This window comes from Anopheles marshallii, chromosome 3, assembly GCF_943734725.1.
Source record: "Anopheles marshallii chromosome 3, idAnoMarsDA_429_01, whole genome shotgun sequence".
NCBI lineage: Eukaryota > Metazoa > Arthropoda > Insecta > Diptera > Culicidae > Anopheles > Anopheles marshallii.
Genome location: NC_071327.1, coordinates 30,820,298 through 30,832,202, shown reverse-complemented (window position 1 = coordinate 30,832,202; position 11,905 = coordinate 30,820,298). Strand labels below are relative to the sequence as shown.

Sequence of the window (11,905 nt, the reverse complement as noted above, 5' to 3'; positions counted from 1 at the left end):
AAAAATATAACATCCTTCTGTATACGAGAAAAGCAATGGATGATTCTATTTATAGGAAACTGAATGCAAGTGCTTCATCATGGTCAAACAGCAAGTCTTCTTTCGTGAACAAATTCTTCGAAATACGTTGCATCGTCCGTGCCAACGTCAACACGCCTGAAAGAACCAACTTACGCAACTGCGGCCAGATATCGTTGTAGCTGTTGTTCCACAGGCTCATGTCGAACTCGTTGTCGGTTGGGAAGAGTACATTTTCGCGAATGTTGAAGGTGTTAGGAACTTTCGGTAGGGCCGTAGTAAGCGGCAGAAAGGAACAGCAGTGATAGGCGTACGACAGGACCAGCGTCTGGATGCGAGGAAACGCTTCCGGTGGTGGAAACTCGCGCAGGTGCGGATTGTTGAAGGTTTTCAGATGCAGCAACCGTTCGAGCCCGACCGTCGGTAGCTGCGGGAACAGATTATTACCAAGATTTCTGAAATAGAGGCAGTAGATAAAAGAAAAGCATGAGACTAATCCCGAATATATGACACTTTACGCTTGTACTAGTGTGTGTGTGTGTGGAAGTGTGAGCTGACTGTACTTACAAGTCTTCGAGCTTTTTCAGTGGCCGAAAAGCGTCCGGATGGATGAAGAAAACTTGGTTCGATTCCATGTCGCTAAAGATGGGCCAGCAAAGAACAAACAGAAAGGGGAACGAAAAACCAACAACCACAACAATTTTCAGTGAGATAAATGCAATTGAATTTAATTTCACCGATGATTTATTCGCAATCGCGAGCGTGCCACGATGTCTCGCGCGCCGTACCGCCCTCGCCACTACTTACAGCACTTGCAACCGGACCAGTCCAATGAATGCATCGTGCGGAATAGATTCGATGTCATTGTTCGAAAGCAGCAGATCGTGCAGCTGACCGAGACTAGAGAACGGTGCACCGTGCAGTGAGCTTATCCTGTTGCTGGCTAAATCTCTGTTGCGGATGGTGTTGAAAGTCCGCACCCGACCCGGGTTTGCGTTTATTTTTTCCAACGTTGAACCATCGAAGAAGTGCATATCCCGTGCACCCGTTCGGTTCCCGGAACAGCACCGGAGATGACAGAAAATAGTCCGCGCGGTGATGGTGGCACGAAGGTAGATAATAAAGAAAAATGTAATTTTCTCCCACTTTTACCATCGCTTTCGAGTGCACGGTAAGGACACGCATACTTACAGCAATCTTAAATCACGACAGTTTGTTACATTTGGAATGCTTAACAATATATTGGATTTCAAATCCCTAAAAGAAAAAAAAAAACAACGGGACGGAAAGTTATGGCATTTGAGCAAGATTGGAACGGTAAAAACTGGGCCACTGCGGCGTGTGGTACTTACAAGCTTCTCAAGCGGGGTGAAGTCTTACAAATATGATCAGGTATTTTGGACAGGTTGGCTCGGTCTAGCCGCAGCACCTCGAGCGAGGTGCAACCGTCCAGTGGAGGTAGTTCATTGAGGCCGCGTACATCGGAAAGAATTCTTGAAAGCATCAAAACAGAATAGAATGAAATGGAGTTGAGTATTTGAATAAAGTTGTTTACAGTTGTTTGCGAACTTACAGCTTTCGAAGCCGGGGCATGTTTTGGAGCGCACCGGCTTTAATACCGGCCAGCGGGTTGGACTTTAGATCCAGAGAGACTAGATTTTTGGGGAAATCACCCTTCGATATCCACCGGATGCGATTGTTTGATGCCAAGCTGGAAGTTAGACATTGAACAATGGAATAAAGCAGCTTGGTAAATAGGAGATAGCGATCCAGCAAGCGATTCATGCTAGAACACCGAAGTGAAGACATAACTCAGATGCAAAGTTCAGCTTACAACAGAAAGCCTTTTTCATTCTCCCCGCTTTGGAAAACTATAAAATCGAATGAAAGTTTCCCATGGCTTTGAATGCTGCCTGACGTATCTCAAAAGGGCTTTTGCGCCGGGCGACGTAGAAGCAGCCACCATTGTACTTCGCAACAGGAGGCACAGCCCGATGACAGCTAGCAGTAGCAGTAGCTCAACGTGTTCCACCACCAGCTGACGCACATTTCGCTGACGAAGCAAGTGGTCTGGTCTGGACCACTAATAGAATACGACGTAAATCTTACAGCAGAAATGTTGAAAGGCTTATGAATAATGAATGAAGCCGGAAGCGTAAGCCGGACACTATCCACCACTGTCGGACCTTCGCCCTTTGCTCTGACCGCTGTGGCATTCGGACAAAGAGTACATCCTGCTGGGTACCACGCGGTCCCAATCTCGGGTGCTCGGGATGGGGCTACGAGAGTTTGAAAAATCTTCCTTTGATAGACGTAACTGTCCGGGAGCGCTCGCACATTAAAGAACAGAAGGAGATGGAAAAGCTAAGGAAGCAGCAGTTGAATCCCTGTAGCAAGCGGTGTGCCTTCTTGAGCACGGACGGTTAAGATTTGCCCGACGGCGACCGTCTCAAACGTCTGTACGAACGTCGCAAGCCGGACATGGGCTAATGGGAAGGTAAATCCAATTAGTTAAAAAGCGAACAGGACAGTAGCGGGACCACGACCATGAGACAAAGAGCAAATAATTGCCCCCGATATGCCTGCGCTGCATCTTGAACAGTTTGGGCACTGGTCTGTGTAGTTTTTTTCCCACCCAACCACAGATGATTTTTTCTTCCACTTTTACAGTTCCGTTCCCGGGAAGCAATATCCTTCGCTTAATCACATCGGAATCTCCCATGCTGGGTGAGGTGGAAAATTGGCTTCGCCGTGTAATTGTGGTGTAGTAATAGTGCTGCGGGTCTTCTTGGAATGGGAATGAATTGAATGATGAGGTAATGTGGAATAAGAGATTGCAGAGAAATAGGTCTGCCCACTTGTTCCATTGCTGTTGCCGGGTACTGTGCGAAACTCCAAACGATTATTCCCGGAAAATAGACTGCAGTTGGGGATTTTTCGTAGCTGCATTCACGACTATGGTTGAGAATTATTCTCGGGGAAGCACGCCAAGATCATGGGGATTGTTTTTTTGTTCATCTCCATGTGGTACAGCAAGTCTATCCTGCTTGTTACCGACACCGATTATAATACAGTTTGAGGTCAAAAGGGCCAAAAAGTTACACATCATCTCGCTCCTCTCCAAGTGTTATACATCTTTATGACCTTCCCCAACTCCACCGCGATGCAAGGTAAGGTGCATAACTTCTTCCCATCCCAATCCGAATGGGCCGAAAACCTGACAACCTGATTGCATACTTACATTTCCTGCAGCATCATTAGGTTCTCGAGGCCAACAGGCACGGAGCTTAAGCTATTATCATCTACATCTCTGCAAATGGGAACGGGAAGACACAAATGTGGAAAGTGCACTCGTTTAGTACGCCGGAAATGCATGCCCGCCCAGTCACGCCACCCCTCCTTTAACACCCTTTTGAGCTCAATAAATTTATTCCGATGGGTTTGCAAGTTTTAATCGCCCACACGCAGACACACAGCCAGAAATACCACCCCGCGTACCAACAAACGGATTGGCGAATGATTCTTCTGAACTACGAGCTGCAAGGTTTTTATGCAAATATATTTGGCAAACTTTTATTCCTTTCGTTCATGTTTTACCGGTGGTTTAAACTGTGCCCGCTCTTCAAAGTGGAAGTGAATTGTTTTAGTGCCCACGCCAATAGTTGGTGTGTTCCAAGTTCCTCTTTTTCGCTGAACTTCCGTACGATTCGGTTTGCAGTGGAAGGGCAGAATTTATTTGCGTGTGAAATTTATCTGAACCAATCGGAAGGAAAAGTTTGTGGGTTTCAATTGTAGTTTTTTTTTGTGTGGTAAAAATGCTTTTTAGACAATCCGTCAGAGAGGTGTGATGGCGTGACTGGGCACATTCAACGTTAGCTTGGTTTGCTTACAATACTTACAAAACTTTGAGTCGTGTTAGGTTCGTTAAAGCACCGGAAGTAATTTCACTTATTTGATTTCTTCTTAATATTCTGAAATGAAGTCGTAAATTATAGGGAAATTAATTAAAATTATTAACAAATAATGAATCTGAAGAATAAGTCCAGTGAAAATTCAAGACAAGCTAATATTGTGCGACAGTTTGCAGAACTTTAGGCGTTTCGTTATTAAACTCACAATTATACTACGCCTGAAATTATGCAAATTATCGTTTAACATCAAAACACCCAGAGTAACGCACTCTGAATGACAAATTTAGCTTGTCTATCCAATTTAATTTAACTGAACTGCAACTTTTTTAAGTGTGTGTAATACTTACAACATGTATAAATTATCCAAAACTGGAAAATCTCTTTCTCTGATTATTGTAAGTAAGTTATTACCTAGATTTCTGTAAGGATTTAAGAAGCGGAAAAAATGGAAACAAATGTTATCCTCAAATTCGTCACTTCACTACTCATCAGGCATCACACAAACCCCCTAAGTGGCATCATTTTTCAACACATACTTTTTGTTCCTGCTCGTTCACTTAAAACAATCTAAAACGAAAAACCTGCTTTTAGACAAAACGACATCCGAGCTGTACAGCTTTCAGGCTGATTGCGTTCACGGATCATTTTCTTAGTGCCGGAGAGCGAACTAACACTGTGACACACTTTTTTTCTGTTCTCTCGAAACGTCAGTTGAAATAATGTCATAGCTTCCAATCTCGGTCAAAGCATGCCACATCATTCCGCAGGAAAATTGCCGGACGAAACGGTTTCCGGTAGTGGAAAAGCGTGAACCGAGGAAAAAGGTCGCTGGAAATGCGCCAAGAGCTGCATCTTGCAATGTTGCTCAATTCTGTGAAGGGCAACTTGGTGGAGATTGTTGTGCACGGACCGCATGGACAAATGTATGATATGTGTATCATGTGTCAAATGTTAGCACAAAAGCCATAGCTCCACGGAAGGATATTCATGTCACAATGTACCATTGTGTTCAATCGTACGTCGATGGTTCGATTGGTTTTATACGGGAAGTTTTCGTCCGCTTATGGATGGAATTGTGCAAAATGGAACAGTATTGTACATTGGGCTGGAGAGCTGCAGGACTTATGATTGATTATTCCATTCATGTTCGGAACATTTGAAACAAAATTTTGACAGATCTATTTTGAGTCGAGTGCTCTTTACCGTCGACAGCCATATGACATTGAAGCACATGGAATGTGGAAAACAAATTGAATCATATATGTATGCCACTCACGGAGGAAATGGGAAAACTTTGGAAAGTGGGAAACATTTATATCGTTGAGATCCGTGTGCGATTGACTTAAAATGCTCACTCTTAAATACATTGCCATAACTCCACTTACAAAGCTTCTAATGATCTCAGTCCGATCAGTGCGTCCGTCGGTACCCGCTGCAGCAGATTGCCCTCCAGTCTCAGATTCTTCAGGAAGTGAAACCCCCGAAAGGTAACGTTCTCCATGTCGGCGATTAGGTTGTTGTCTAGGTAGCTGCAGTAATAAATCAAGCACGAAAGTTAGCTAAGCGTGCGAAAGTTTGGCCTTACCATTCCCCGCAAATACTCACAGAGTGGTTACCGTCCGGATGCGCCTCAGTGCCTCCATTGGGACGCGCACCAAACCACAGCTTTGCAGCGCAACCTTCTTCAGGTTCGACAGCCCAAAGAACGCCTCACTGTTGATGTGATCTAGCCTGTTGTGGGAAAGGATTCTGTACGGAGGTGCGAGATGGGGATGGGGAGAGTTAGTTTTAGCTTTCCGGTTTGTGCGTTCAATTAGCAGTGAAAATTGAATTGGAAAGGATTACACCTTCAACTAACCGCCGTGCAATGATCCTCCATACAGGAGTACGATCTTGTTCACGACGGGGCTGAACATAAAATCAGACAAAAACTTTTTAATGCACTTTGGCAAACAAAAACTCTCTTTGCCGAGCTCGAACTTTGCGGAGCCCGATCCTCATCATCACCATCATCAAGAGGCTTCAAAGAGTTCAACTAATAAAATCTGCTGACGAGAAGGAAAGTATTGGAAAGCAAAAAAGGAGGCGCAAAAAAACTTTTTAATTACAAAATATTTGCAGTATTTGCTTCTGCTAAACCCCGGAACTGGAACTGAAACTCTCCGACATACCTCTGTCATTATCGAATTAATTACTTTTGATACAAGAAAAGTTCCTTTCCTTTCCATCATATTACTTTTCTTTTGCGTAACAGAGTTCGCTACAGGTACATTCATTACTGAACTTTGGAAGTGAAGTTAATGTTTCATACTTACAGCTCTTCTAGATTTGGCAGCATGTCGAATGACTTATTTGGTAGGTTGGTTATGTTGTTACTACTAAGATCTCTGTGAAAGAAACAAGCGAAAAACAAGCATTCCATTAATACCAAAACGCCATTAGGGTGAGAAATTGGGAAATGGCAAGCACTCGGCACTCTAATGATCGACACGTACACGCACACACCACCCATAGTCGATCGGCCGACCCGGGAGCGAATTAATTGCTTCCGAATCGAGTTGATTTCTCTCGCAGTTTTGCGTAATATTCCGCACAAACCGATAGGCAAAGTGCCTACTCAAAACGACCCCCGGGTCATTTTCTTCCGACAGCTTGACACGAGGAACTGCCGCGTACTATTAGTGAAGGTAATTTATGACTACGACTTCAAGAGGGCTGTTTTCTTTTCCTAATTCTTAAAGAGAGCGTCGTTCCGTGGATAATTAGCCCCGTTGGAACCATCGACAGTATGCTCGGCCGGTAATAGGTTTGACCTAGTTTGTTTGTAAAGAAAACAACACATTTCAGTGACTTCCAAATTCCGAAGCTACTCAGGAAGATACACGAACCTGCACCTTGTTTACCCGCAAGTGATAAATTGGCGAAAGCGATCCGGCAAATGTTTGCCATAAAAACACCGAAAATATTGTTATCCTTTGGCACGCTGCGTCGATGGGGAATGGTTGCATTTGCTGCCGTGGCCGGATGTAATAATCCATTTAGGGAGCGCTGTAACGAAGGGTCCAAGAATTGTTGCAAACGGAAGTCAACGTCTGGGACGGTTGTAGACGAGAATATAATGCAATAAACTCTTCAGAAATGTCGCATTGAGCGGCTTGGTGTGACTGTGCTATTTGAGACTAGGATTTCTTCTAGGATCTTTAGATAAAAGGACTTTTCGAGGCATACTCCAGTGCAAAATCCTTTCTATTTTATTTCTTCGCTTACAGGGTTTACGCAGCGGAAAAGTAGATTAGTGGGAAGAAGATTATTTTGCGCCAAAAAATACACACACTTATGCACATTAAGCTCGCGCGACAAGTATTAAACGTACGCATTTTGTGAGGTTGGGCTAGGGAAAAGTTTTCCTAAAGCTCCTCAAAATGACGTCAGCAACATTCGGGAAAAACCGCACTGATTCATCAGTTTCACTATTAAAATGAATGAATTTCCGTCCGTCGCTTTTTGATGATACATTTGCCTTTTTATCTGCCCAATTCCGGGCCCCACTACTGTGACATTTACGATCACAGCGGGCGAGAAAAAGAAAAAAAGGTCGAGAAGATCGTCCTAGAAAAAAAAGTTTATAACAAATCCCAAAAACCGTAGACCGTGAAATGCTTGTTTGAGATTTCTTTTCTTGTTTGAGTGAAAAAAAAGTGCGTACGATCCCGCTGCGATTCCCTTGGGTCTATAAAGGGTATGCGACTCAAGGACGGTATGAAAGTTGTGCGAAAGTGGCGTATATCTGATATCCCCGAAAGCCCCCGACCTGACCGTCCAAAGGGCCTATTATTTCGACCATCCGGCCGGACGGTTCTGTATCGCGATTCCGGTATCTCCGCGGTGGGTCGTCCATAAAAATAAATCCATCATAGCAGAACTGTATATCTTTCACTCTCGCGTGGTCCGTGCTACCGTCTGGAAGGTATTTATGCGAAAGAAAACTCTCGGCCCATCAAAAAGACGCACGAAGATGAAACACTTGGAAAAGCAAGGTGTATACACTAATTTGATACACTTGCCCCTTGACGTCCGGTTGCTGGGAGTAGAGGTGATTGTGACACTTGAATAGGTACACACGTGACGGTTAATGGTGCTTTTAGTGACGGGCTCCCATCTTGGCAAGCAAACAATCTGGAGCGTTATCTCGCGCGAGGTTTACAGACTCTTTGTGTCGTACCGTTTTAAAAAAATAAGAAAATTGAAATGAAATGCTTTCGTTGGGAGAAAAGGAAACAGTTCCACCACAAGGAAAAAAAACACACACACACACAACAAGCTTCAGAAAAATAACAACTTCAGCCTGAACTCGCGTTGGCAACCCAATGGCCGGACCAAAAACCAATTTATCATCCCAAAATGTCAGGGAGACCGTTTCCAAGGGCGTCACCGTCTTCTTATCGTTCCGAGCGGTCACAAACGGTTCGGAGGATCTTGCGCTTCCGGAGAATGAGGCACTAGCCACAAACGGCACCTTTTAACGATCCTGTTTCCATCGGATGAGAAGCGAAATAAAAAAAAAAACAACCGTGCATAAGTGACACTGAAGCCTACCAGCAGGCGTCAAATTCCAACTCCATCTTCACGCAATACAACACCCCGAATGGCCATGGGGGGTTTCGAATGAAAACGGTCCAGGTGACCGGTGAGGGGTCGAAGAGATTAAAATTCTATACCACCCAACCATCGGCCGCTGCCCGTCATTTTGAAGGCATCGCAGTAAATCATCTCTTTCGATTGTTTGTCACCAATGATGCTGACGACGATGCGACCGGCGATACGCTTATCCCCAAAAAAGGTGTCGGGGTTATGAGCGTGTGTCCGTGTGTGCAAAAAGACCTTTCTCCGGGTGTATGGGGGATAGTGATACGCTGTCGACTAATGGACAAATATGGTGTCGGCATGAACGGCTTGAGAACGGTACCAGCAGGTCTTCGGAAGGCCTTTCTGTGACGGTGTGCGGGTTCGAACATAGGGGTACTGGGGATTACGACATGAGCCATCTTTACGCTGTTGGATGAAAGGGATTTGAAACAGCTTGTAGCTAATGGCCACTTTTGCACGCCGGGCAGAAGATTATGTTTGTGAAAAATGTAACGAGAATAAAGTGGCTGTAATGATAACTGTGTGATTAGATTTTATTGCTGAAAGTCTAATCCTTGCCATCGATAAAACAAAATTAATGAGCATTAAACAAAACGTTACTTCCATTTCGAGCAAACAAATAATGTGCTATAATAAAAATATGTGTTTTTCTATAAAATCGGATCATCAAGCTATTACAACACAAATGAATGAAATAGGTACTGCGGATTGCATACTTTACGGAAAATTAATACACGAACGAATACACGACCGAAGCATTCAACGCCTAAAGGTATGCAAACTTAGCTAATTTATTTCTACAATGTTTTACGATATAAAAAAAATTGTTTTGTATACAATTCGAAGCAAAAAAAGCAGGAGTTCAACATTTTCTCATTAACGAAACTTTTTTGGGTGGTTTCGGCATGACCTACTTTGATGCATTTTGTTATGTCATGGTAGGCAGTATTTATTTTCTACGAAACCAATCGGCCGAAACGATAATGATAAGAAACTTGCACGCTGCTGTAATGAACAAGCCAAGACAAGAAAAGATAAATGAATGTTGAGGAGTTTAAGGTCAAATCGTAGCAAAATCTCTTTCAAAATATGATTCTTATCAAGAACACAGTGAAAAGTGTTTTTGTTTTTATTTTATTTTTCACATGTACATAATAAATTCAATCCCTCTTTAAAAGTTTCAGTAATACACGAAAAATAAATAATAAACATATTTTGAAAATAGCAATCCGAAATGAAGAGTTTTCAAATAGTTGGAAATAGTTCGTCGGCAAGCTTTTGCATTGGGAGATAAACAAATGATTCCGGAAAAGCGAAGCGTAAGTCAACGAAGTTTACCAACTGCCTGTCATAAGCTAGTCCCCCTTCCGAATACGAGCATGTTTATGACAGCCAAATGAGATTCCTGCTCGCCTTAATAATAAATGAACGGGAAGCGGATGTCGTTTGTGATAAGCGGCAACGGTTTTCCCCTTTCCAAAGCTTTACAGTACTGACTTGCAGTGAAAACTAGCCGATCGGAGCAATCTTCCGTCACCTACCGAAAGCAACCCTGGGAGAGGACTACCGGAAAGCAACCAGAAGCCGGAACCACATTTGAAATAGATTTGGCAAAAAAAAAATGTTGGGTGTTGGATAGGAAAAATAGCTTCCTTCTTGTCCGTCGTTAACGTGGATGGATGTAAGATCGGGTCTGGCAGTGCTTTTGGCGCGACGATCCCTTCAGCGAGGGAAAGAGAGTTTCAGTAGCACACTAGCTCCACCCCAAAAGAAAGCTTGCAAAACAATCATTTATCATAGGAACACCTCTCCTTCAAGTCGAACCCTCCCCGTTTTGCTCTTTCCACTCGATGGCGGCAACAAGCAGTAACCATTTTAACTTAGTGGAAAGAGTCAAAAGCGAAGCAAAAAGCTCCAATCTGTGCATAACTTTTCCAACACCATAGCTTTTCTTCGCATGCATATTTTTTTGTTCGTGTTCGTGTGGAAAACTTCTAATATCCCTTACGCACATTGAGACGGTAGGAGCATTTACAGGCGGTGCTTCCGGCTAGTGTGGGCCCGGTTGAATGCTTTTATGAGGGCGAAGGCTGATGTGCTCATTTGTCCTTAGCGCTGTAAGAGCTTAGCACTGCTGCTGGGGTTCATTGCCAGCAAAAGAACGAACGAAAGAATGGAAAAGTGTAGCCGAACCGCCAAATGCTACGAAGGAAAAATGCACACACACAAAAACATTGCAATTTGTTCGGGAAAATAAAAACTTTTCAACTAAATTTTCCTCCACCCAGCTGATTTGTGGTTTAAATGTCGTGCGTTTTTTTTTGTTGCTTTTCGCCCGAGCTTTTCCACACGATCGTGGTTGGGCGAAATGTTGTTTATCATGGAATCAGTGCCAGCAAACGACAAAAGCGCCCGTGTAGCACGAACACACGATAAGACGCTAATTTATACACGATGCAGCGGTCAAACTGAACGGCCATAAATCATGCATCACTGGTGTGTTCGTATGGCATTTGTGGTGGCATCTTTGTACTTTCCCGGAGGAAGAGGAAAAGAGAAGAAACCCCGGAGAAGCGAGGGAAACAGATACTTCCCTTTGTGTGGTGATTGTTGTTGTTGCTGCACGCCCCAGCTGTTTGTTTGTCATTGTGGGAAACAGCAGCTTAATCGGCAAACTCATGGAACCCCAACTTGCCCGCACGGTTTTGCTTCCTTCCGGTTCATGAAAAATGCAGAAGAATAATGCACCCCCGAAAGTAGCAGCCAGATATACACCGGTTGGTTTTGGAATGCATTTTTTGGGGTCACGATGGTCATCAATTTCCCTCAACCATTTAGTGGTTGTTTCTTAGCTTCTGTAAAGTGAAGGAAATGTTGCAAGTTGGCTGAAGGTTGCCTGCTCCATTTTGGATGCATAAGAAGGGATTTAGCCAGGAAACGTGACAAGGACCATTTATGCATTATTTATTACAAGAAGACAATAAGTTCTTATGAATACCTTTCGTTACTATTTTTTCCACAATTTATAAGTAAATAGCTGTATTTATTTGATCCAGAGATGTTTCCCATTACTTCTAAGCAGATTTGCAATCATAACTTTAGCCAGTTAGTAACATTATTAGGAGTACGACTAAGTAACGTTCGGTATTTATGATTCTGTCAAGACTAATAAATATCTTGTGCTAAACAACTCTAATAAAGACTTATGATCATTTAATTTAAAATATTGCATAATTTCAAATAATTCCCAGCACTATTGAATTCATGTAGCATTTCGGATTTCTGATTAATCAAAACTCATAATAGTTTATAAAGCCTTTCGAGAATTC

At 43.2% G+C, this 11,905-nt stretch overlaps 1 protein-coding gene across 1 annotated transcript in view; it reads right to left on the bottom strand.

Moving 5' to 3' along the window:
* LOC128715423 (follicle-stimulating hormone receptor) overlaps positions 1-11,905 on the bottom strand; it is a 61,392-nt gene that overhangs the window by 2,534 nt on the left and 46,953 nt on the right. The window contains exons 2-13 of the mRNA XM_053810318.1: positions 6,245-6,316; positions 5,535-5,678; positions 5,315-5,458; positions 4,277-4,348; positions 3,918-3,989; positions 3,260-3,328; positions 1,592-1,729; positions 1,371-1,511; positions 1,210-1,275; positions 826-969; positions 586-657; positions 175-473 (exon numbers count right to left, since the gene is read on the bottom strand). Coding sequence (XP_053666293.1) covers positions 175-473; positions 586-657; positions 826-969; positions 1,210-1,275; positions 1,371-1,511; positions 1,592-1,729; positions 3,260-3,328; positions 3,918-3,989; positions 4,277-4,348; positions 5,315-5,458; positions 5,535-5,678; positions 6,245-6,316 — 1,433 coding nt within the window. The remainder of the gene's footprint in view (positions 1-174; positions 474-585; positions 658-825; positions 970-1,209; positions 1,276-1,370; positions 1,512-1,591; positions 1,730-3,259; positions 3,329-3,917; positions 3,990-4,276; positions 4,349-5,314; positions 5,459-5,534; positions 5,679-6,244; positions 6,317-11,905) is intronic.